We start from the raw sequence: 27,109 nt of genomic DNA, 5'->3' as shown, positions 1-27,109 counted from the left end.
AAAGCTGGTTTAGCATGAGAAAACCACAAAGGCTGACATGCCATCTGCTTGCCTGTAGTGAGTGTCCCAGTGGTTATAAAACTTCAATTTTGGGGGAATAAAAAATCCTTGCATTAAAAAGCTAACCAGATGTCCTGGTGTACATCTCCTATCTTAATAAACTGATAAAGAACCAAACTGTGTTATGATATTCTACCACTTAATTTGTCGAAAAATCCCTAGCAGAGTTTATTTAAAAGGCACTGTATGCAAATTTTATTTTTTAAAAAGTCAAGGGCAAAAAATGTTTTGCAAATCTAGGGTCCAAACTTTTTCTATTACTTTCATGTAAAAATATAAAAGGTGGGAAAAGATTATTTGACTTTAATAAAAGAACGTCAGCAAACAGTAGTAGCATCTTTTAAAATATTTTTTTTAATTTTTCAATTATACTTGGCATAAAATATTATATTAGTTTCTGGTGTATAATGTAATAATTATACATTTATGTAATTTACTAAGTGATCATCCCAATAAGTGTAATACCCACTGTTGCAGGAAAATGACCCCAATGGAGAAGACACTCAGACAACTTAATTAATGAAGGAAGGAGAATTTATTAGTAGCTGGCAGTGCACATGAAGTTAGTAGCACCAAAGCACAAGCTCCACTAATTAGACCCTCTTAAGGTTAAACTTTACAGTATCCAAGCAATGGGTGCCTAATTCCTTTGTTTATGGTTTCCCAGGACTCAAGGAGAGGAAAGGGATAGTTTTGGTGGGGTCAGTAAGGAGGAAGGGCTTTCCAGAGCACTGGTCGTAGCTATATCCAGATCCTGCTTTTCTTGCTTTGTGTTGCAAGTGACTCAGAGCAACCACTTAGACAACTATGGGATGTAGTTAATTTATAACTGGCTGACTCAGTAATCCCTCCTGGCTCCTTTCCCTTGAATTCAGAATCTCGTTTCTCCTCTCTCAAGTGAGAAGGGAGGTTTGCTCCCTCCTCACCATCTCAAATCATACATAATTATTACAATATCATTGACTATATTCCCTGTGCCATACTTGACATCCTGTGACTGCTTTTACAACTGGAAATTTATACATCTAATCCTTCCCCTCTTTCACCCATTCCCCCAGCTCCCTCCCACCTGGCAGCCATCAAGTTTGTTCTCTGTATCTACGAGTATTTTTTAGGTTTGTTTGTTTGTTTGTTTGTTTAGATTCCACATATACATGAAATCATATGGTATTTATCTTTGCCTGATTTATTTCAATTAGCATAATCCCCTCCAGATTTGTCCCCGTCATTGTGCATGGCAAGATTTTATTCTTTTTTATGACTGATTAATATCCCTTTGTATATGTACCATCTATTTTTTAATCTATGGAGGAGCATTCTTAGAGTGGGAATAATTCATTCTCCTAATTCTGCTTCTGGCAGTCAAAACCAATCAGAAAAGCTTTCTAAATATCAATAGGGAAGAAGGGTTTCATAAATTTTACATTATGGTATTAACCAATTAGTATGCTTTTATTGCTTTGGTTATAAATCTGAATACCATTGTTAGTTGTCACCAAGATTCTCATCAATTATGGAAATAAAGAATAAAGCCAGCTTAAGCAACGTTTAATTTCAAAAATTCAACTTCAAGTTTTCTACTCATTTGAATCATTCTTTTCTTAACAGAATTCTAACTCTTCTATTATGCCTTTGAAAGAGTCTCTTGAAAGTGACTGTATGTTTTTCTTGGTGATTTCAACATTGGTTATTGGTTAAAAATCTAATTATTAATTTGTAAATTCAATTTTATCAGATGTTATGTAGTGGTACTGGTCTTTAAGGAAAAAATTCACACTAACCTTACAATATACAGTTATGAGTGTCAATTTAAGCTACACAACATCACCAGATGAAGAAACATCAGCCTGGGTTCTAGAGTAATAGCTAGTTAAAGCAACAGACTAAGAAAAAGAGAATTATGTACAAATCTTACCAAACCATGGAGGAACAATCACCAGATCAGTAAGCTTCAGTCTGCGACCCTACCTACATTTATAAAAAATTTGGGCTGGAGGTTATTAAATGAGGGCCCTTAGTCATTAACCTCTAGGAACAAAGAAAGGTCACCACATTCTGAAATAATTAACTAGGCCTGTAATCAAGTGGTAAGAATATCTTCACTGGCGTCAGTGCAAACTGCATACCTAAGCAGCCTTGGAGAAAGCAGGGCATCTTAAGACCATTCTCTCTGGCTTCAGAGAACCCTGTTGTAAGACCATTCTCCCTGGCTTCAGAGAAACCTGTTGTAAGACCATTCTCCCTGGCTTCAGGGGAAACTGCAGCTGGACATCTTATCCCACCCTGAGTAAATGACTCAGTCATTCCTGCAGCCATTTGTTGTAACCCTTTTTGTTCACATTCAATTGAGTTCAACTTTATATATATATACTGTTCCTCTACAATTACTGAGTGGTATTCCATTGTATATAAGTACCATATCTTTATCCAATGATGCTAAGAAAAATAAGTCAGAAAAGTAAAAACCATATGATATCACTCATATATGGGATAGAAAACTAAAAGCAACAAATAAACAAACAAGAAAAACAAACAAAACTCATAGACACAGACAACAGTATGGTTGTTAACAGAGAGAAGAGGGGTAGGGGTAGTAAAGGGAGAGGGAGTCAAATATATGAGGATGAAGAGGATTTGACTTTGGGTGGTGGACACACAATGAACTATATAGATGATGTATCATAAAATTGTACACTTGAAACATATAATTTTATTAACCAATGTCACCATAATAAGTTAAATTAAAAAGAAAAAAAAAGAATCAAATCTAGATCTAAGTAAAATGGCACTGTGAGTACTCAGAATTATACTGATAAAGAAAATGATTCAGTACCAGGCAGATAGGAAATACTTAACAAAGATCAACATCCTGTCATGGTAAAACAATCAGATGACTTGCCTTGGATCATTATAGGTAATTCTAGATAACTAATGTCAGTCTTTGATAACAATATAAGCATTCTTCACTTCAAAATAGTGCTGGAGACACAGCTTTGCTATGAATTCTTTTTTTTTCCCCTTGGAAACTATGCAACACAGTATTCTACAATGAAGAAAAATATACTTTAAATTTTTTTAAATTTAGTGATTTAAAAGATTTGGAAGCAAATAGATGTGGATTCAAATACAGGCTCTTGCATAAGCTCTTCAAGCATGAAGAAAGTATTATGCTTTCTAAATTTTTGATTTCTCAGATATAATTTGGGGAAATCTCTCTTCTTTTTCCTCCTCTTCCATTTCTTCTCCTCCCCCTTCATCTCTCTCTCTCCCTATCTCTATCTCTCTCTCTCTCCTTTTTTTAATCCTCCTTTTCTTTTTTATTTCTTCTTTCTTTTTTAATTAAGTGAAAAGTGGGGAGGCAGAAAGACAGGCTCCCACATGTGCCCTAACTGGGATCCATCCGGCAAGCCCCCTACTAGACGATGCTCAGCCCATCTGTGGCTGCTGCTCCATTGCTTGGCAACCGAACAGTTTTAGCACCTGAGCCGAGGGCATAGAGCCATCCTCAGTGCCCAGGGCCAACTTGCTTGAGCCATTCAAGCAATGGATGCAGGAGGGTAAGAAAGAGAGAGAAGGGGAAAAGGTGGAGAAACAGATGGACACTTCTCCCGTGTGCCCTGACTGGGAATCAAACCCAAGACTTCCACATGCTGTGCTTACACCCTACTGCTGAACCAACCAGCAAGGGCTCCTCCTTTTCTTTCTTTTTTTTTTCTTATAATTTAACCCTTCCTGTGATATTTGAGGGATTATTATTACTTCCTCATTTAAAATTTAAAAACACCCATGTCTCTATATCTTGTCTGACTCTCTGGCTGGTTTTCATGTTTCTTTTTATTATTTCATATGCCCTCATGCCTATGCAGCCTATTGATAGTATTTCTGCAGAAAAATTTATTTATTTGCTACCTTAGTTGATTAACTAAACTCAAGGGTCATCTTGTTTTCATCTTGTCCACACATTCTGGAGCTATATAGACTTGCCTATTCAGCAAATATGAAAGAAATTCTCAGGGATTTTTCAACAGCACTCCAGCTTTATGAGTATTAGGTAAAAGCAGAAATGTGAGGAAGGTTTTCTGGCCTTTTATTCTATTTTTTATCTAATATTATATTTTGGATTTTAGTTCATTAGAATGAAAGCTTTTACAATAACACATTTATAATTATAAATGTAATATATATTTTAAGATATGGAAATATGAGGAAAATAAAAATTATTTATTGGGCCTTGGCCAGGTGTCTAAGTGAATAGTGTCACCCCAGCACACCAGAGCATGGCTTCAATGCACAGTCAGGGCACATCTGAGAAGTAATCAATGAGTGTACAACTAAATGGAACAGCTAAGCAAAACAAGTTGATGATTCTCTCCCTCTCTCTGTGTCTCTTCTTCTCCCTCCCTTTTTCTCTCTCTTTCTCTATCAAATCAATAGAAAAGTTTTTTGTTATTTATTTATTTATTTAAATGAGAGACAGAGAGAGAGAGAGAGAGAATGAGAGAGAGGAACAGACAGACATGAAAAGAAAGATGAGAAGTATCAACTGTATTGTTGTGGCACTTTAGTTATTCATTGATTACTTTATCTAACCTTCTTTGACTTGGAGGCTCCAGCTAAGCCAGTGACCCCTTCAGTCACCTTAGTGTTTCGAACCTGAGTCCTCAGTGTCCCAGGCCAATGCTCGTTTTACTGTGCTACCACCTGGTCAAACTTCAATACGAATGTTTTTAAAAACTGTTGACTGAATAATGTTTATTTACACTTTCCATATATTTATTTATTAGGACATTTTGTTTTAAACACAAATGCAACCATATGTTTTTATACAATTTAATTAAGACAAAATGTTAAATTTTAGATACTGAGTTTTTTCATCCTCCAAAAGCATTTTTCCACATCCTTTGAAACTATTATTTTCTTGTTGACTATATAATATCACATTATATAGAACATTCTCTTTTAATCTTTCCACTATTATAGGACATTTAAGTTATTTTCAAATGTGCTACTATAATAAATGCTGCAATTAATATCTTTGCATAAAATTATTCTCCATATTTCAACAACCTTAGGAAAATGTATTTAAATTAGAATTAAGTTACTTGAGATTTTAACAAAAATCTGTTATAATTGCAAAGATAGAAGAACACAGAGTAAACAGTGACCACAGATAATTATCATGTTATGATGAAGCTCAAAGCTGTACTCTAGATAGTTTCTTACAGAAGATAGTATAATAGAGGATTCTTTTGGTAAAAAAGTTTAATATACCTCTAAAACATGGATGCCTTCTTTTTCTTGGCTCTAGGTAGATTCACAGCTATTATCTAAGGTGAAATGATTTCGTTTGTAATAACTAAAAGCATTAAATGCTGAAAGTAAGAGAACGTAATATATATAGTTTGTTGCAGATAGCTTTTTTATGCCCATGTAAATAACAGAGCATGACAATGTAGAACTACAGGTCTGGAGGAATGTTCTAATCACAAATTGAGGTGAAAAAAATAATTACATTTTAAATATATATTTACCTAAAAATATAATCTGAACACTTCTATACTTATCATAAATTAAGTGCATTATTTTATGTACCTCTTCATATCTGAGAATTTCTGTAGTATATTTTATGTCTGTTCTGAAGTAATAAAGGTCAAAATATTGATAAACTCTTCTAATGAAAGAAGCATATCATAATCTACATGGGCATGGTCTTAGAATTGGGCACAATGAAAATAAAGGTGCTGTCTTATGTTACCTGCAATATCAATATTTACTCATTTTAATATAATTATTATTTATTTTTTGTAATTTCCATTTTTATATTTTATGCATATTTAGTGTCCAGATCCATCGTGCAAACAGGACTTATTGGCCTACCTAGAACAGATTAAATTCTACTCTCACCAGCTGAAAATCTGCAGTCAAGTTAAAGCTGAGATCCAGAGCCTGGGGGGAGAACTCATCATGTCAGCTGTGAGTACTGCCCAAAACTAATATCTTCATGTGAAGAATATGCTTTAAACCAGAAGATACACTCCTCCTTAGTCCACCAAGTCTAATAGATCCTTGTAAGATACCACCTTAATGGGAGTGTAAAAAATTGTGTATAAACTACTGAGAAATGTTGACAGATTTCTTAAAGATATGTAAAAAGGTGCAACTTGTTTTTATTTACTTCAGATATCTTAGAATGAATCAGGTTTAGTAAGCTACTTGGATAAAGAATAAAAATTGGCCCTGGCTGCTTTGCTCAGTGGTAGAGCATTGGCCTGGCATGTGCAAGTCCTGGGTTCAATTCCCAGCCAAGAAACATAGGAGAAGTGCCTATCTGCTTCTCTACCCTTACCCCTCTCTTTTCTCTCTATCTGTCTCTTTCCATCCTAAGCCAAGGCTCCATTGGAGCAAAGATGGCCCAGGCATTGAGGATGGGTCCATGGCCTCAGGCACTAGAATGGCTCCAGTTGTAACAGAGCAACGCCACAGATAGTGGACTTGCTGGGTGGATCCCAGTCGGATGCATGCGAGAGTCACTTTCTCTGCTTCCTCGCTTCTCACTTCAGAAAAATACAAAAAATGGGCCCTGGCTGGTTGGCTCAGTGGTAGAGCGTCGGCCTGGCATGCAGGAGTCCTGGGTTTGATTCCCGGCCAGGGCACACAGGAGAAGCACCCATCTGCTTCTCCACCCCTCCCTCTCCTTCCTCTCTGTCTCTCTCTTCCCCTCCCACAGCCGAGGATCCATTGGAGCAAAGATGGCCCAGGCGCTGAGGATGGCTCTGTGGCCTCTGCCTCAGGCACTAGGATGGCTCTGGATGCAACAGAGCGACGCCCCAGATGGGTAGAGCATCGCCCCCTGGTGGGCATGCCGGGTGGATCCCAGTTGGGCGCATGCGGGAGTCTGTCTGACTGCCTCCCCATTTCCATCTTCGGAAAAATGCACCAAAAAAAAAGAAAAGAAAAAAAGAAAAATACAAAAAATAAAATAAAAATTTAAATAAATAAAAAAAAAATTAACTTCAAGCATTGTTTTCAGACTTTAGAAAGAGTACAGATGGAACTCTAAATGAACCCTAAATTTTCATAAAATAAATGCATACACCATTACCCATTAAAACAATTCTTTTATTATTATTACTTTATATCTATTTTCCTTATATAACATAGAAATACAGGTTTTGAAAACTTTTATTTCCACATGTAATTGTAAAAGTGGAATATGAAAGACCATCATAGATTTAGAGGAACTTTCATAAATTCTTTGGCGATCCTGAGTTTCAATCCACTGTAAAATGACCATGGTAGAAATAATATCTAACTTTTCCCCATTTTTAATAACAGTACATCATTTCTTTAGAATGGGTATAGTAATAAAATATCTGGTATTTATATTGGATTCAGTTATCAGTGATTTTGAGAAGGACATGAATCAAAATAACACTGGGGAACAAATTTTTTTCATTTTCTGTTGCATGAGGTTTTAGAACTGTTTCTATATATTTCTGCATCAGTGATTCCAAATCTGAAATCCTTTTTTTTTTTGGTGCATGCTCTAGTTTTTATGCAATTTAAATTTCTTTTTGTTACAGTTAATGGCATTCATTGGCCTTTAAATTGGAGTTAAAGGATAACGACTCTTGGATTGAACATAACCACAAGGCAATTAATGTTTTATAAATATCACTTTTACCTAACTGTAGTTGTTTTTAAATGTAAAATATCATTATCTGATAAAAAAAAAACACCCTCTTATTTTGTTTTAAGATTGAATCATGGCTTTTTCAAGTAGGTGGAAATGTAAGAATAGTCCTGACACCTTCTGTTATATATGTGGCTGTTACGCACTTCAATGTCAAAGGTGCAATATTTCATCATTTGTACATGTGCATATATTGCCTATTTTCAAGTTCCCCTTGGCGGTCAAGACAAGAATTGAGCTCCTCATATTATGTGTCATAATTGTGAGGAAATGCTTCGTGACTGGACAAAAGGAAAATGCAAAGGAATTCCTTTTGGTATTCCCATGGTTTGGTGCGAACCTAAGGACCACAGCAGTGGCTGTTATTTCTGTCTGATCCATACAAAGGGCATTGGCAAGAAAAAACGGCATATGATCACATATCCTAATATTCCTGCAGCAATATGACCTATTCCACACTCTGAGACACTCCTGGTTCCAGTTTTCAATGGTTTTATTTCTTCTAAGGATGAAGAAAGTGAACATGGTGATCAAATGTACTTTGATAAGATGCATGAGGAAATGGTTGTAGAATCTGAAGGGTCTTCTTCTGATGCCAAGCAGTCATTAACCCCTCAGCAGTTTAGCCAACCTGAATTGAATGACTTAGTAAGAGATTTGGGCTTATGAAAGAAAGCAGCTGAGTTATTAACCTCCAGGCTTCAAGAAAAGAATGTACTTCACTGGTCAGCTAAAGTATCCCATTTCAGGAAGCATGAACAAATTTTTGTGGACTTTTTTCCTGAAGTCAAACACTTTGTTTAATGTCATGATATCAGTAGTCTTCTCAGCCAGCTAGGTGTTACCACTTACAGTCCAACAGATTGGTGGCTATTTCTTGACAGCTGTAAACAGAGTCTGAAATGTGTTCTCCTACACAATGGTAATGTTTATGCAGCGGTTCCAATTGGATATTCAACTCATCTGCGAGAAGATTATAATGACATAAAAATTGTCCTCGACTTTCTGAAGTATGAGGAGCATAACTGAATCATTTGTGTGGATCTTAAAATGGTAAATTTCCTGCTAGGACAACAGAGAGGTTTCACAAAGTATCCTTGCTTTCTGTGTTTGTGGGACAGCCGAGCTCAGGAGAAACACTGGACATAGAAAGAGTGGCTGAAACGTGAAGCTCTGGAAGTAGAAATGCAAAATATTGTGAGTGAACCTGTAGTTAATCAAGACAGGATCATTTTTCCCTCACTTCATGTCAAACTTGGCTTAATGAAGTAGTTTTTTCAGGCTTTGAATAGAGAAAGTGAATGCTTTCAACATATTATTTCTGCTTTTCCTGCTTGTCTTTCGAGAAGATAAAAGCAGGTGTTTTTAATGGACATCAAATTCGAACCCTCATACGCAACGAAGAATTTGCCAGGAAAATGAATAAGGAGGAGAAAGCAGCATGGCAGTCTTTTGTGGCAGTTACAAAAAACTTTCTTGGCAACAAAAAAGCAGAAAACTATGAACTTCTGGTTCAAAGGATGCTGTTGACTTTCCACGACATTGGATGTAACATGAGTGTTAAGATTCACTTCCTGAACAGTCAGTCACCTTGATAAGTTTCCTGAAAATCTTGGAGCTGTTAGTGATGAGCAGACTACTGCTGGAGCATCAAATGAGATTGTCCTCTACAAGTACACAAATGCAAGAGCTACAATCGCAAATTTTTGCCTAAATAGAATTTAAATAAGTTTTGCACAAATTTTATGATTAAAATGTTTTAATATGTTCTATTTTAAAATTATAGACAAATTCTGATGCAATCATATCTTTTAGTGTATTAGTGTATTTACTGCATTATATAAATTATTATATTTTCACAAAGATGATGCCCAAGAAGACATTCTACTTCATTATGTTAAACTAAATGTTGAAAATTTTACAATAAAATGAAAACCTAAAATCTTGAATTGCAAAACAACTCTAGCTTACAGAGAAAAACTAATGTCATATTTGAGATCAGCACACTCAAATTAGGTAAGAACAAGTGTTTTTGTGGATGCAACAAAAATTTTGTTCCCCAGTTTAATAAATTTAAGTTAAAGTAAAACATTAGAAACTTATTTAAAAGTTAAATTTAAAATTTAGAGAAATTTGAAAATGATAATATCCTTATAATTTGTAACATCTAGGATCTCAATGGCCTGACATTGGACTTTTCTGCAATGAACTAACAGTCTTCAAAATAACGTAGCTACAAAAATACAAGCAGAGAATTACTATCAAGGTGATAAGGCAGGGAACTAAGCCTTACTGACTATTTATTGTCTATACTTCACAATAGGATACCATATAGATTATTTGCTTGTTTATTTTATTTAACATTTGAAAAAAATAAAATTGAGAATGGTTAAATAGCTTTCTGAAGACCATTCTACTAAATGTCAGAACTGGTAAATGTTCAAATACCTATGCCTTCTCTGTTCAGGTAAACAATCTTGAATCTATGATGAAAGTGAAGAGCACAAATCAAATGTGAATAATTTTAAGGATGTGTAGTTATTATTAGAAGTAAAAAAAAAATTAGTTTCCTTGATATTTATATTTTGAAAAAAAATTACAAACCAACACAACATATACAATATTGGTATCCTGTCATTTCAAATTGTCACAATCTATACACACAGAAACATATGCATGAACAAATACATGTATACAAGCATGCATTTCTAGACAACATGTGTACATTTACGTATACGTTTTTAAATATTTTATCTTCTGTATTATTAGATATTCAGGCTTTACTTTCTCAACATTATAATACTTTAAGCATGTAAATAAATTATTTATTTCTCTTCTATTTACTTTCATTAATTTCATACATTCATTATCATTAACATGGAATAAATCTATATGAATTTTATTTTTTAATTATATGATACTTTTTCATGTTACCTGAAGCTAAGCTTTCAAAAACTTTGATAGAAGTTTAACCTATATATTACTGCTGAAATATATTACTGTTCATGTTCCTCAAAAATATAATTTCCATCAGATGTATGAACTGAGTTTGTATTTTTTCCCGTTTGATGCGGTGATTCAAATTCGTAAACTTTATATATTTTACAGAAAGATCAGGCATGAGCCGTTAGAATTCATGATTTACAATTTAAAAGCTGAATCACTGTATAAAATAAAGAATAGAATTGCAAATCCAAAACTATTTGTCATCCTTCGCCCACAATTTTCCATTAGAAAATAATAAATCTCAAAATGAGAGCATGCCCCCTCTTACAAGCTTTACTGCCATCTGCTTGCAGGAAGATTCTGGAAAGCTTTGAGAATACATTTCATTTGTGTGTGCCAAAGCATACTTTCTTTAATCTCTTTGTGACTGTGCATTCTTATCTTCTTCTTTTTATTTTCCTTTAAATTGAGAAAGTCTTCTCTAAGTCACTTTTTTTTGTATAAAATGTTCTAAATTACAGTATAACAAACATGATTCTAAAGCAGGGAAACTACGTAATTAAAAATTACATAAATGTGCTACTCAAGATTAGAGATTATTTAAAGTTCACTAAATAAAGTTTGAATTTGAGAATCAGGTTCATGAAACATTACTTTAAGCAAACATATTGGTTAATAAGAAGTAAATGGAATGCATTTCTGAAGTGAATGGTTACGGTGCTTTCAGGGTTTTAGAATATAGAGTAAAGAAAATGAGATTATAGCAGAAAAAAATTTGAAAAACTTTTTCATAATAGAGCATTTAATTTAAATTATTTTTGAATCGCTCTTATATCTATGTGCAAGCACTTAAATTGAAACTACATGTTCTTACAAATAAACCAAAGTGTAGTTATCCCAAAGTCCCAACTATGAATTGAGCATCCTTTCGGTACCAGGCGTGGTAGAACATCTGGGGGGTGAAATGATGAATACGTGGTGCTTCCTTCAAGATGCTCCAATATGTACATACAATACACCTAAATATACAAGCATGACTCCAAAACAGTATCACAAACTACATAACAGTAGTATGCCCGGAAGCACCTAATCAGAGGTGAGAAATAATTCCACTGATGTGGCAAATGGGCAAGCGAAAGCCCCACAAATGGCTTGACTAATTGTACCTTGATTAAAAAGTAAAATCAAATGTATGCTTATGGGGAAAGAAGAGAAAAAATAATTCAGGGTACATGGACAACTGAAATAAAACAAAGTATGTAATTTTATGGAAATAACGAATGGTCTTATGTAGCTGGTAGCAATTATATTTGGTACTAGTATGTATGTATTGGGAAGGTGGGAAATTGAAGAGGACCAGAAAACAAAAACTGGGGCTGTTTCAAAAGAACCAATTTTAGCATTTTAATCTGACGTTATAGATAATTGAGAGTAATTGAAAACATTTAAGTTTGAAATAGATACACACATATCCAAAAGATGAGGGAGTACCTGGGGGAAGAGGCCTATTTAGAAATTAAAAAAAGAAAAGTCTGGCCCTGGCTGGTTAGCTCAGTGGTAGAGCATCGGCCTGGCGTGCAGGAGTCCCAGGTTCGATTCCCGGCCAGGGAACACAGGAGAAGCACCCATCTGCTTCTCCACCCCTCCCCCTCTCCTTCCTCTCTGTCTCTCTCTTCCTCTCCCGCAGCCAAGGCTCCTTTGGAGCAAAGTTTGCCCGGGCGTTGAGGATGGCTCTGTGGCCTCTGCCTCAGGCGCTAGAATGGCTCTGATTGCGGCAGAGCAACGCCCAGATGGGCAGAGAATTGCCCCCTGGTGGGCATGCCAGATGGATCCCGGTTGGGTGCATGCGGGAGTCTGTCTGACTGCCTCCCCATTTCCAACTTCAGAAAAATACAAAAAGAAAAACAAAAAGGAAAAGTCTGAGAGTAATAGTGAGAATGTAGATTAAGGCAGCATTAGTGAGAATGGAAAGTAGAGTATCAGTACAAGAAAAAATTCTAGGGTAGAAATTATTCGAGTCAGTGGGCTATTGAATGTTAAGGCTGAAGAGGAAGGAATGAATTTATCCCCAAGATTTTGAGATTTGGTAACTTATTCAACAGTGGCATCATTAACCAAAAGCCCTATGTAGAAGGAAGAGTAGATTAAGAAGGGTAAGACAGTTTATTCAGACTTTGCTTGTTAAATTTAAGTGACTAGCGGACATCCAAAGAGTAAGATCTAAGAGAATGGATATATGGCTAAGAAACTCAGAAGTATGAAGGAGAAATAGATGGGACCATCCAGTGGAATTATGTTAAATGGGACAAAATTTAACTGAGACAGAGATCCAGAAAACTTTTTCTACACACAAATGATTCTAATGTGCCTGCTGTGTTAGATGCCGAATCCTAGTTGTGGGACTTTAAGCAAATTTGGGAGTTTACTGACTCCATAAAAAAGTCTGAGAATGGGCAACTCGAGACTGTTATGGCAGCCTCACAATCAGGCACTTTTGTCTTTCTGCTTTACTATCCTTGATTTCTGGCTTTCATTTCTAGCTCTAACTCTAGCTATGGCTTTTATATTCCAGACAGATAGAAAAACAGAAACAATCATTTATTACATCTTTTTAAGTCCCTTCCAAATGCCTTCTTTTACATATTATTGTCTAGAACTTAATTATACGGCTATAAGTAACTGCAAGGAATGCTGCAAAATCTAAAATTTGTTTGTGTGTGCTTTACTTTGAGCACATTGCTTTTCCCAATAAAATCATCATTGTTCCTGTGAAGAAGAATGCATATTGGATAGCACTTAACAATCTCTACTGTATCCTTTTGTGATTATCAGAATCACAGCAGTATTCACATATGTTGTAATTATCTTTTTTATGCATATTTTCCACTAGACTATATGGTCCTTAAATATTTTTGAGTGATTGAAGGTACGGTAGCCAATGACTATAAATAATTCAAAAATTTCAGGTTGACTGAGCCTCAAAATACATGTTGGATCTTTATATCTTTTCCAAAGCAGTATCGGTAATATAGTGTAAGCAAATTAGACCATAGTAGGCTGAATAAAGAATTATGCAGTAGCAATGAAAATATGATAAAATAGACTAAGAAAGATATATAAAGTGAGATAGAATTGCTGAAAGCTTCTTTTTCTTATTCTTTCTTCTTTTTAACATTTTTATTTTATGTACTTTTTAAGATGGCAGCAATTGAAAAGATTATTAGGTAAAGAGCAAAAGAAGCCAGAAACAATCTTAAGCAAGAGGGAATGGAATTAAGAAAACAGGTAGAAAGACTAGGTTTGATTAAAAACAAAAGTACTTCTGGGAGAGACAGAGAGGAAGAAGAGGGGGAGGGGTGGAGAAGTAGATGGGTGCTTCTTCTGTATGCTCTAACTGGGAATCGAACCCAATAATCCTGCACACCAGGCCAATGCTCTACCACTGAGCCAACCGGCCAGGGCCTAGGAATGCCCTTGTTGATCAAGCTACCCAAAAGAAAATTATATGGAGCAACCATGACAGACCAGAGCAAGTTAGTCTCATACTATTCATCACCAGAACGCTGCAGCCCAGTGTAAACAATTTCAACTTTCTCGGGAAGCAGCACGGCAGATTGGGAAATCCTGTCCAAGGGGTCCTATACTGCCCCTTCATTTGGAGTTAATCCTCAAGGACCCCTACCAGGACAACTTTGGCAGATGGATGTTACTCATATACCTTCATTTGGCAAACAGTCGTATGTCCACATTACAGTGGATACATATTCCGGATCTATAGTAACCTCTGTCAGAACAGGAGAGGCTGCTAAGCATGTTATAGCTCATTGTCTGTATGAATTGTTCTATTATTGGATTTCCTAAACTGGCTAAACTGAAAATGCTCCTGCATATGGAGCAAAAGCACTTACTGTATTTTGTCATGCTTACAATCTTTAAAGTTAAGGTATTATTAAAGAGTACTCAGCAAACATTTTAAGGTCAATTAAAAAAAATTAAAAGGGAAGAGTCATATCCTGGAACTCATACGGGTCTACCATATCATGCTTCTTACTTAAAAAAAAAATTACATTTTTTTTGAATGCTGATGAACAGAGTCACCAAATCTTTTTTGCCTGCAAACTACTACCTTCTTTATTAGATCCAGCTAATAACACTGTTTTGTCTTTTTCAAAATAGCTCCAGATATATGGAGATTTATATAGGCAGATGGGGATCCTCAAACCCCTCAGTGAGATCTTCTAAGCATGGCTTTTATGATACCTAGAGGCAGAAAAAGCCCAATAGAGATCAGAGGAACTACCAGCTTTTAGGATACACCCTTAAAGGCTCCAGTGCCCCAAAGGGGTCTCATAGGATGCCATTTGGGTCCTGCTTCAATAGTGGAAAGGAAGGTCATTGAGCTAAAGCCTGCCAGGCTTACATGCCTCTGCTGTGAGGAAACAGGGACACTGTAAGGTAGGCTTCCCCCTCGCTCCTCTAAGGGAGGGTTCAGTCTCTTCCAGCCCTGCTCCAGCCACCTATGACCTAACCTTGCCAAGAATGCTGGGGTTTGCCACTGAAGGCTGAATGTGCCCAGGGCCGTCGGCCCTATCTATGACACTGTGGACGAGCCTAGGGTATTTCTTCCAAGAAGCAGGTAAACTGATCTCATTTGCACAAGTGCCACTCATTTGCACAAGGGCCACTTAACTATGTTTTGCCTGAATAGTCAGGTTTTTTATTCTTCCCTCAAAGATCTCTGTTGTGGGTGTTGATAGTCCTATTTTCTGCTGCTTTGCTTAATATATAGTGTTTCCTTTATCCCTCCTACCTCAATGCCCCACTCATATTTCAGGCTGGGACCTACTCCAGAGAGGTCCAATCCAATAGAGCTAGTTTAGAGCTCTCTTTCCCCCTTTTGCCAACTTCTATTATGAATCTACCTTTGCCACCCAGCTTAGTGTATCCCAAGGTTCTCTTTACCATGCCACAGTCGCAGAGCTCCAGGGAAAAGCAACCTGGTCTCATCTCTCCAGGCAGAGGAGAACAGAAGCTCCAAATCCACGCATGCTGCAAATGGCTTTTCCAGTCTACCTGAATCATTACCAGCTAGAAGCAGTGGTCATTGGGACTTGGACATGAGCTGCAAAGTATAGAATGGTGACAACAATTCCAGTGCCATGAGGACTTTTCCTGGATGTGGACTTTTCCTGGACTCCTGCTCCCTGTGACAGCTCCTAGCAGACTGAACTGTGGTTGGGTTGCATTTTTCAGGAATTTGGCATGGTGTTGGGGCCAACTTGGACTTGGTGAACATCTTAAGGACACTACTCTTTTATAGATTCTTGCTGTATTGGCCAAGAGTTTGCTTAAAGGCTTTTAATCACTGTAAAAAAAATAGAAGACTGGATAAAGAAGATGGGGCACATATACACCAGGGTATACTATTCAGCTAGAAGAAATGATGACATCGGATAACTTACAGCAGAATGGTGGAATCTTGATAACAGTATGCAGAGTGATATAAGTGAATCAGAAAAAAAAAAGAACTGCAGGATTCCATACATTGGTGGGATATAAAAACGAGACTAAGAGACATGGACAGGAGTGGGGTGGTTACAGGGGGTGGGGAGAGGGGAGGAGGGAGAAGGGGAGGGGGAGGGGTACAAAGAAAACTGGATAGAGGGTGACGGAGGATGATCTCTCTTTGAGTGATGGGTATGCAACAGAACTAAATGACAAGATAATCTGGAAATGTTTTCTTTGAATATATGTACCCTGTTTTATTGATGTCACCTCATTAAAATAAAAATTTATTTATAAAAAAAAAAAGTACTTCTGAGCCAGTATAAAAATGAATGAAGATATATACACAGTTAGGTACAGATAAATAGAAAGTTGAAGGATTTCTTTCTAATGGGTCACATATTTTGGCAAAATAGAAGGAGTAGTTTTCTCTTAAGATTAAGATTTGAGTGCTAGATCCACAGTTTCATTGTGGCAAAAGAACAATATAAAGATGTCCACATATTCAAACACATTTCAGTATTGTTCAGAAAAGAAAATAATCCAACTTAACAGTAATGATTTGAGGTAGTAATCAGATATACTGTATGCTAGACATTGTTCTACAAGACTGAGCTCCATGATATTGCCTGGAGTGTGGACCCTGACTCAGCTTCAGCTTATCCTTCAATCATATAAAAATGAAGCCAACATGGCCCTCCAATGACAATTATTTCTCCAAAGGAAGAGCAAATACAGTATGTAAAAATTAAATTGAAAATAATAATAGGAAAACATGATCAAACTACATAATTAAGCATACTGTTACAGATAGTTTTCAGCCACCTTGACTTATCAATGTACCAATTTAGGAATACAGTAAAAGTATAACTCTGAAAAAATTAAAATTTGTCTGGATCACCCAAAGGCACTCCCATATGTACTATATCAGTTGTTTCTCTAGTGTTCTTATTCACAGTGTCAAGTGTGGAAGCTATAATACTTTGTGAAAGTTGTCTCACTATAAAAAAAATGTTGTTATAGTCTAGCCTGTATATATATAAATAAAATTTAGGAGAAGAAAATTTAAATTGTCCTCTTAAAATTACCCTTTACTCAAGTATTGTTTTTAGATCAACAATATTTTATACTACTTAACACTGATTATGTAATCACCATGTTTTGTGTATTTCCTAAATGTGTTTAATTGTACTTTCCTATCCTGAGGTAGTTGTGCCAAAGCCACAATTTAAAAAATTGAATAAATAAATAAAACTAATCAGTCAGGGGGAAAAGATCAGCAAGACTGAAAATTTGCCAAGCAGCTGAAACTTAGCTTTAGCAGAAGTCAAAGGGCAGTGTGCATCCAATTAGGAATATAAAGAAACAGCAACAATACAGCTATTGAGCAAAAGAGCCACCAGAGCCTACAGAACTTAGGCAATCATGTACATACAGAATGACTTAGGTTAATGTGCTTGCCATGTTAAGACATTAAAGGAATTAGTTAATGAGCTTTCTGAACTTACGGTGGTCTTTGGGAGTCATCAAGAAAACTAGGGAAACTAAAGAAGATTTGGAAAATTAGCTGAAGTATTTATAGATTTTAAAAAGCGGCAGGGAGATACATGAAGGGAAATGGGGAGAAGTAAAAGAAATGAAGAAGGGAAGAGGAATGCAGAGAAAGGTCAGGAGAAAAAGTTAAGAGAGAATACTCATTTTTTATTTTTCAATAACAATTTACATTTAATCTTATTTTGTATAATTTCAGGTATATAGCATAGTGGTTAGATAATCATATACTTTAAAAAGTGTTCCCCAAAATATTTTCAGTACTCAGGTAGCACAATACATAGTTATTAGAATATTGTTTACTGTATTTAAAAAAAAAAGATTTTATTTATTGACTTTAGAGAGAGAGAAAGAGAAAAAGGGGGGCATGAACAGTAAGCATCAACTCATAGTAGTTACTTCTCATATGTGCCTTGACCAGACAAGCCTGGGGTCTAGAATTGAGGACCTCTGCATTCCAGGTCAATGCTTTATCCACTGTGCTACCACAGGTCAGGCTGTTTACTGCATTTCTTATGCATCCCTGTGACCATTTTGTAACTATATATTTGTACTTCTTAATCCCTTCACCTTATCACCCATACCCTAAACCCCCAAACCTCTGGTAATCATAACTCGATTCTCTGTATCTCAATTTTGTTTATTCATTTATTTTGTTCTTTTGATTCCACATATAAGTGAAACTATATGGTATTTGTCTTTCTCTGACTGTGTTAGCATAATGCCCTCTAGATTCATTCATGCTGTTGCATATGGTAAGATTACAGTTTGGGTTTTTTTTCTGAAGTTAGAAACAGGAAGGCAGTCAGACAGACTCCCGCATGCGCCCGACCAGGATCCACCCGGCATGCTCACCAGGGGGCGATGCTCTGCCCATCTGGGGCATCGCTCCATTGCAACCAGAGCCATTCTAGCACCTGAGGCAGAGGCCATAGAGCCATCCCCAGTGAACCCAGGACTCCTGCACGCCAGGCCAACGCTCTACCACTGAGCCAACCGGCCAGGGCCTGATTACATTTTTTATGACTGAGTAGTATTCCATTGTGTATATGTACCTCCACTTTTTATCCACTCATGTATTGTTGGGCTCTTGGACTGCTTCTATAACTTGGTTATTGTAAATAATGCTGCAATGAGCATAGGGTACATATATATTTTTTTCAAAATAGTGTTTGGAGTTTCTTCAGATATACAGCAGAAGTAGAATTCCTGGGTCATAAGGCAGTTCCGTTTTTAATTTTTTTGAGGACCATTCGTACTGTTTATCATAGTGGATACACCAATCTGTGTTACATTATCTAGAAAATGCTGATTGTGCTGTGTAGCTAGTTGTAATAGCATTTGAAAGAATCTTTGAAATAATCTATTCATGTTATATCTAACTCAAATTAATAATACAAATAATGAAATAGGTTAAGGACTTTCACTGACTTGCCCTAATTCATGAAAAAAATCTAATGGCAGAACCAGAATCAGAATCTAACTCCCATGTTCTTTACTTTATTGCTACCGAAAGTAAGCCCCCCAGTGAGTTTAATGACAAATGATAGAAGATGATATTAGTACACCCAGTTAAAATGGTTACTACAGATACCAAGAGCTAAGGAATAGTTTTAATTTAAAGACAGAAAAACACTGACTAGAATACAGTATTAATTAATAATAATGATATTTTTTTTTTCCTTTTTTTTTTTTTTTTGTATTTTTCTGAAGCTGGAAACGGGGAGAGACAGTCAGACAGACTCCCGCATGTGCCCAACCAGGATCCACCTGGCATGCCCACCAGGGGTGACGCTCTGCCCACCAGGGGGCAATGCTCTGCCCCTCCGGGGTGTCGCTCTGCTGCGACCAGAGCCACTCTAGCGCCTGGGGCAGAGGCCAAGGAGCCATCCCCAGCGCCCAGGCCATCTTTGCTCCAATGGAGCCTTGGCTGTGGGAGGGGAAGAGAGAGACAGAGAGGAAGGAGGGGAGGGGGTGGAAAAGCAAATGGGCGCTTCTCCTATGTGCCCTGGCCAGGAATCGAACCCGGGTCCCTCGCACGCCAGGCCGACGCTCTACCACTGAGCCAACCTGCCAGGGCCAATAATAATGATAATTTAATGATCCTGGATTTTAAGAAGAGCTGACCAGAACATAATCCTTTACCTACAACATAAGACAATAGGAAACTACTGAACTCCAAATTAGGAGACATTACTCTCTTTAGCGTTGACATTACTCTCTTTAGGTCTGTTTCTCCTCTATCTATAAAACTAAAGCTTGGTGTTAAATAAACTCTAAGATTCTTTCTTAGAATTTATTTTATTTTATAGTAAAATGTTTAAATTTCTCATTTTCTCATGTATATATTTCTTTGTGATTACCATGGGTATTACATTTAACATACTAAAGTTATAACATTCTGTCTTGAATTTATACCAGCTTAACTTTAATTACTTTAAAAATTCTGCTTCTTTAATAGCACTCTCACCATCACTTTCAGTTGTTAATGTCACAAAAAAAATATCTTTATACATTGTGTATCCAAAAACATAAACTAACAAACATTTTAATCCATTAGTATCTTAAATTATGTCGAAAACAAAATGTGGAGGTGAAAATCAAAATTATTTTAAAACTAACTTCTAGACTAATTTCTTTAAATTTATTACCTTCCTAAATTCTTAGAAAACAAAAAAGTAGTTATACAAATATTGTTCCAATAATACTAGCTTTTATAATTGCCCACATATTTACTTTATTGAGATCTTTATGTCATCATACAACTTTGAGGTGCTGACTAGTGTCTTTCATTTCAACCTGCAGGACTCCCTTTAGCATTTCTTATAGGGCAGCTCTAGTGGTAATAAACTTGCTCAACTTTGTTTATCCAAAAAAATCTTACTTTCCCCTTTACACTTTTGGAGGACTGTTTTGCTGAATATAGTATTCTCAACTTACAATTTTTCTTTTCAGACCTTGAATATATGTATTATCTCACTACCATCTCTTCTTCAAAATTTCTGATGAAAAATATGTTTATTATCTTATTGACAGGCCCTTCTAAGTGAGCAGTTGCCTTCCTCTTGTTGGTTTCAGAATTCTCTTTTGGTTTTTTGTTTTCAGAAGTTTGATTATAATGTGTCTTCGTGTAAGTATTTTTGAGTTCATTTAAATTAGATTTCACTGAGCATTATGGATGTTTATATTCATGTATTACATTTAGTTTGGGAATTTTTCAGTTATTATTTCTTCAAATATGCTTTCTTTCATTTTCTCTTTCTCTCTTCTGAGACTCTTAAAATGGCTATGCTGATCAGCTTGAACATGTCCCACATTTCTTTAGAATCTGCCCCTGTATATGTGGTCTGCTCACTTTTCTTCAGTCTTTTTTCTGTCTGGTTCCCATATTTGTTCATTTCTTTGTCTTAACTGAAAGTTTGCTGATTCTTTTCCTTGATCAAACCTGACTTTAAATCCCATGTAGTGATTTTTTTTTTCCATTTTAGTTATGGTACCTTTTAATTCCAGATTTTTTTGGTTTCTTTTATTTTTTTTATTGATAGCTCCATTTTGTTCATGTCATATTTTTTACTTTCTCCATGTCTTCCTTTAGTTCTTTAAGCATCTTTAAGTTGTCTTAAAATTCTTTTGTGTATAGATCTGCTATTATTCCTTTCTCATGAACATTTTCTGTTGGTTTTTGTTCCTTTGAATGAAACATACTTGTTTTTTTGTATATGATGTACTTTATTTTTTTTTATTTTTTTGCATTTTTCCGAAGCTGGAAACGGGGAGGCAGTCAGACAGACTCCTGCATGCACCCTACCGGGATCCACCCGGCATGCCCACCAGGGAGCGATGCTCTGCCCCTCTGGGGCATCGCTCTGTTGCATCCAGAGCCATTCTAGCGTCTGAGGCAGAGGCCACAGAGCCATCCTCAGTGCCCAGGCCTCCTTGGCTGCGGGAGGGGAAGAGAGAGACAGAGAGGAAGGAGAGGGGGAGGGGTGGAGAAGCAGATGGGCGCTTCTCCTGTGTGCCCTGGCCGGGAATCGAACCCGGGACTTCTGCACGCCAGGCCAACGCTCTGCCACTGAGCCAACCGGCCAGGGCCATGTACTTTATTTTTTAACTAGACATTTGCATCTAATAATATGGTAACTCTGGAAATCAAACACTTTTTGTTTTCTAGGGTGTGCTTTTTGGTTTGTTTGCTTGTTTTCTTTGTGCTTTGTTATGTTTTGTTTTACTTTTTGATTATTTAAGGCTATCTCTGTGCTAAAATCAGCTTACAGTGTAATCCAAAGTCTACTCAAGTCTTTTCTAACACTGCACTTTCCCCTGGGCATGCTCAGTGAGTTTAAAATTTCCCCTGTATATGTGGTTGCTTTTGAATGTTTCTTTCTTCAATGTCCAGCTTCCAATAACGTAGAAAGGGAAAATGAAGGAAGGAAATAAGGTACTGAAACTTGAGTCCCCTGGAAGTCACTTTAGCCAGAGTGGGAAGAGCTTATAATAATAAAGGTAGATGTAACAACAATAGAGATAGATGTAACAACAATAAGGATAGATGTAACAAAGGTAGATGACCACTGTTTCTTGTCTGCATCTCTGTGATGAAAAATAGCAATCAGGGTACAGAGTTCTGCTACTTGGAGGACAGGGTCCCCTTTACTTACTATGGCTCTTATCGGTTGTGTGCAAGCTGCCTCAGGATCATGTGGATAGCTGCCTGCCAAGTGGTTGAGGTATGGAGAATAAGTAGTTGCTACTCTGCTAAGAGCTGAAATTAATATAAATTAATCATAATGTCACTTCCAAGCCTTTCTCTGAAAGTTACGAGTCTTTAGTAGACTCCAGGGTTCTTAAATAGTTACATCAGATAGATTCTACCAGTGCAGTTGTGGCCTGGGAGGGAAGACCGAGTTCTGGTGCTTCCCATTTAACCATCTTTCCAGAATCCTTGATCCCATTCCCTTTGGTTATTTCTTTCCCATCACAGTTCCTTTCCAAAATTTTCCTCTCTCCCCTAAGTGATAAATTATAACATGAAGTAGCACATACTTTGTTTTGATTTGTTTTAAAAATATTTTTGCTTAAACAATAGTACATCAGTAAAATGAGATCAAAGGCTTTGGGAATTACCTGTTAATTTTAGATATAGAGAAAAGTGAGACATGTGCCCTATATTGCTTCTTATTATACTATTGATTTGACATGGATTTACTGAGACTATTTAATATCTCTCATGAAACAGCAGTGATCTGTTTTGTAAAATTAAATCCTCTGTGCAGTTAAGAAATGAAGTGGATAAAACATCTGGATGAGGCACACACACCCACACAGGTTGATAAAAAAAGGGGGGGTGGGAAGAAAAATATAAATGATATGTGAGACTCTCTACTCTTAAATTCACTTCTTATAATAATTGCCATATTCTTATTTGTGTGTCAGATAGTTCTATATTATTAAAAAGGAAAATATCAAAAGAATTTAAGACTTAATGGGAAGGCTCTTTCTGTTTAAGAAAAAAAAAGCTTAATTTTTATCAACCCTTAGAAAAAAAGAAAGAGGATTAATTATTTCGATTGTGTGCTAGACAATCTGAAGCACAGAATTTCAAGGAGCTGGAAAAAGAGGCCATGAATGGAGCAAGAAGCATTTGACAGCTGTAGGATGTGCCAGGTTCCCCATTAGGCAAAGTGCAGCTGAAGGAAAGAGCGATGCTGGAAGCCAACATCCTAATGTCTGTGAGTTCTGTTCGAAGCCAGGGGGAAAAAACATAAAAGAAAAGGGGAGGACAATAAAAACCAAGGAGCTAGGGATTCTAGGACAGCAAAGTGCTAGCATCAAAATCCATAAGGGTGTGGAAAAAGGCAGAAGTGAAAGTGGATGTGAAAAAAGACACAAGACAGCATGGATGACATTTGCAGAGGTAGCCATTTTAGTCTATCACTCCTGCTGAACTTATGCTAGTTGCTTCAAATCATGAAGTAATGCAGTTGTATTCACAAGATAGAAGTCCCGGTGAGGGTGTGTTTGTGATATGGGTGTGTCTGCTTTTTCTTAACGAAATTAGTGCAAGCTCATAGTTTTCTCTTTTGATTAGTAAAGTCTGAACGATATTAATAGAAAGTCAATAATAACTTTTATAATTAATAGTAAGCATTGACTCTTATATATTTGTTTACTCCGGGGTTTCTCATCCTTGGCATTGTTAGCATTTGGGATTTGGGGCTGGATAATTATTGGGAAAGGAGCTGTCCTGTGCATTGTGGAATGTTTAGCAGTATCCCCAGATTATTCACTAGATGCTAGTGCCCCCAACCACTCTGTTGTGATAACCAAAGATGTCCCCGGACACTGCCAAATGCAAAATTGTCCCTGGTTGAGAACTATTGTTCTAAGGGAAGGTAAAAATCCAGAAAAAGCTAATAAAGCTGTAACATATGTTGTTACTCCTGCCAGATCCCCTCACGTGGCAGGTTACCCATCTCCTAGCTATTGCAAGGTTTGGCTGTTGACATCTCACAGGTGGACCCTTCTCTGGATAATTGTCCTTACCCAAATACGTATCACCCTGTCTGGGTAGTTAGGCACCACAACGCCTCATGCCCTGGAAGTCTGTACCAGTAACTGAGAGGATACAAAGCCTAATTCTTTGCCTTAAGGTAGAAACAACTCTGACTGCTGTTCAATTTCACAGGCCCTATGAGATCAGTCAGAGCTGGTCTCAGGCTGAAACTTAACAATGTTCCTATTTATCTCTAGCCTCGCCCACTCTATTCTTTATCCTTCCCTCCCCTTTTCCTGAGAATAGGACTTCAGAAAATGTCATGTACACATTTTTTTTTAAGTTCTCTTTGAAGATACATCCTTAAGGGATAAATGATAGCATCATTGTGTTCTTTACTGTCGCTTTCTTTGTGGAAGAGAAAGAGGTTGTGGTAGAATTTGCTGCATTTGGTGAATACCCTACTGATGTGGAAACAGTTATATGTATTATCCATTCTCTCAACAATGGTACATGTAAAGTTGTGGTACTTTGTTGAGAAGAAAACTAAGGTTAATGAATTAACATAATTTGCTAAGTGTCATGTGGTTAGTAAGAGATGGAGTGAAAATGTGAATCCAGGCTCTGGTTTCACAGTAACACGTATTTATTCTCATTTTCCTGAAACAATACAGAAATGCATGAACAAGGTCTTTGTTCTCAAGGAATTCAGTTAAAAAGAAAAAAACAAGCAGAAAGTAAATGATTGTAGCAAATGTTAATTCACAACTAGAATTTGTATTTTTTATTCTTCTGAAAATTGAAGCAGTTTCATCGTTTAAGAAATAAATAAAAATAGAAAGATGCTAAATAATTTTTTAAAATGAGCATTACCAACCTTTCAGGTAAATCAGTTAATCTAGTTATAATTCAAGTAAAAATTAATGAGTAATTGTATTATATAATTGTCATTGATTAATGATAAACAGAACAGCCATTTTTCTAGAAAGAAAAGTGTTTCTCAGGCTTTAAATTTAAAGAGATTTGTGTCATGTGTGGTCATTATTTGTGTAACAATTGGTAATATGATGAATGACGTCCTAACTGAGGGATCTGTAAAAGACAGAAATGTTCAAATGAACATTTTTTACATTGACCCTCAATAAAACCTAAAGTTACAACATTAAATCTCAATTTAGTGAAGCCTTTTTAGCAGGGAATTATGATAATATGGTCTAGAAATGCTGTCTTCTGGTGACGTGGCTACTCTGACAGCCCTCAGGGAACAAGTGCATTAAGTCATCTCTGCAATAATAGATGTCTTGGTAAAGTTTAAGGTCAAGCCCCGGGTCACAGGCCATGCATGACTGAATTTTATAAGAGTTCTAGGTTTTTTCAAAAGGCCACACACCCTTTAGATATCACTCATACAATTGCAAACATTGAGCAACTACTCTGGGCAGGAGTGCACATGGTATTATTACTTATTGCTAATGACAAAGTTGATATATTTCCATGAAAGTTTTAGGAGTATTACTTACACTTTTAATCAGATATAAAGATCTACTCTTCTTTTATATACAAAGATAAATAATTTTTAATTTAGCCTCGGATTCTGTTTAACAGCACACGAACACACACACACACACACACACACACACACACACACGAAGAAAAGAATACCTACTTAAAATTCAACAAACAATTTTAAGGAAAATTTTTTCTAGTCAGTAATATCAAGTCAGTCAAATTAGGTTAGGTTTTTCTGTCAAAATAAACAGCTCCCGGCTTGGCTGGTTGGCTCAGCAGTAGAGCGTTGGCTCGGCTTGTGGAAATCCTGAGTTCAATTCCCGGCCAGGGTACACAGGAGAAGCGCCCATCAGCTTCTCCACCCTTCCCTTTCTCCTTCCTTTCTATCTCTCTCTTCTTCTCCCACAGCCAAGGCTCCACTGGAGCAAAATTGGGCCAGGCGCCCAGGATGGCTCCATGACTTCTTCCACCTCAGGTGCTAGAATGGCTCTGATTGCAGTGGAGCAACACCGCAGATGAGCGGAGCATTGTCCCCTGTGGACATTCCAAGTGGACCCTGGTTGGGCTTATGTGAGAGTCTGTCTGTCTGCCTCCCCCTGCTTCTTACTCCGGAAAAATACCAAAAAATAAAGTAAAATAAATAAACAGCTCCTAATTCTCAATGACTTAAAACAATAAAATTTTTACCTTTTGCTCATATTTAAGTTTGGTACAGGTGGTCGGGAGCTTTTTCTCTACATTGTTACTCAGAACTAGCGTTTGTATACTTTTTGTAAATCTTACTATGTTAAGGACTTTATTATCTCTGTACTAGGAAAAGAAAGGACAGAAAGTTGCTCACTGGTTGATAAATATCTCTGAGGAGAAAAAGAAACTATCATATGTAGGGTGCATAAAGATAAATCATTTTTATTTAAAAAAAATGATTGATTTTTTTTTTTAGAGAGAGAGGAAAGGAGAGAGAGAGATGGAAAAACATTAATTTGCATTCCACTTATTTATGCATTCATTGGTTGATTCTACTATGTGCCCTGACTGGAATTGAACTCATAAACTTGGCATATTGGGTCGATACTCACCAACTGAGCTACCCAGCCATGGCAAAGATAAGTAATTTTTAGTCTAGCCTCAGGTGTAAGCTTATAGTAGGTGGTCATGAAATAGTCACTAGCAAAGTAGTATTCAGAGTAGTAATCAGTATAGTAGTTAATTTGGGATAATGATAACTATTATGAAGTGATATTTATTGATATGTGTCATCTAATGGTTATAAAATTTTATTTCAAATTAAGTTTAAAGAAAGAAGTCTAGAAAAATGTTTTTATTTTAGTGGGATAATTTCTCTGCATATG

The 27,109-nt window shown here is 36.5% G+C and overlaps 1 protein-coding gene across 3 annotated transcripts in view; it reads left to right on the top strand.

The window, feature by feature from the left end:
• Positions 1 to 27,109, top strand: part of CTNNA3 (catenin alpha 3) — a 2,003,993-nt gene that overhangs the window by 1,931,382 nt on the left and 45,502 nt on the right. For all 3 annotated transcript variants that reach the window (XM_066349268.1, XM_066349266.1, XM_066349267.1), the window contains exon 17: positions 5,899 to 6,033. In XM_066349268.1, the coding sequence (XP_066205365.1) occupies positions 5,899 to 6,033 (135 nt within the window). The remainder of the gene's footprint in view (positions 1 to 5,898; positions 6,034 to 27,109) is intronic.

The sequence above is a fragment of the Saccopteryx leptura genome, chromosome 9 (assembly GCF_036850995.1).
Source record: "Saccopteryx leptura isolate mSacLep1 chromosome 9, mSacLep1_pri_phased_curated, whole genome shotgun sequence".
NCBI lineage: Eukaryota > Metazoa > Chordata > Mammalia > Chiroptera > Emballonuridae > Saccopteryx > Saccopteryx leptura.
This window is presented reverse-complemented; position numbering and strand designations above follow the sequence as displayed.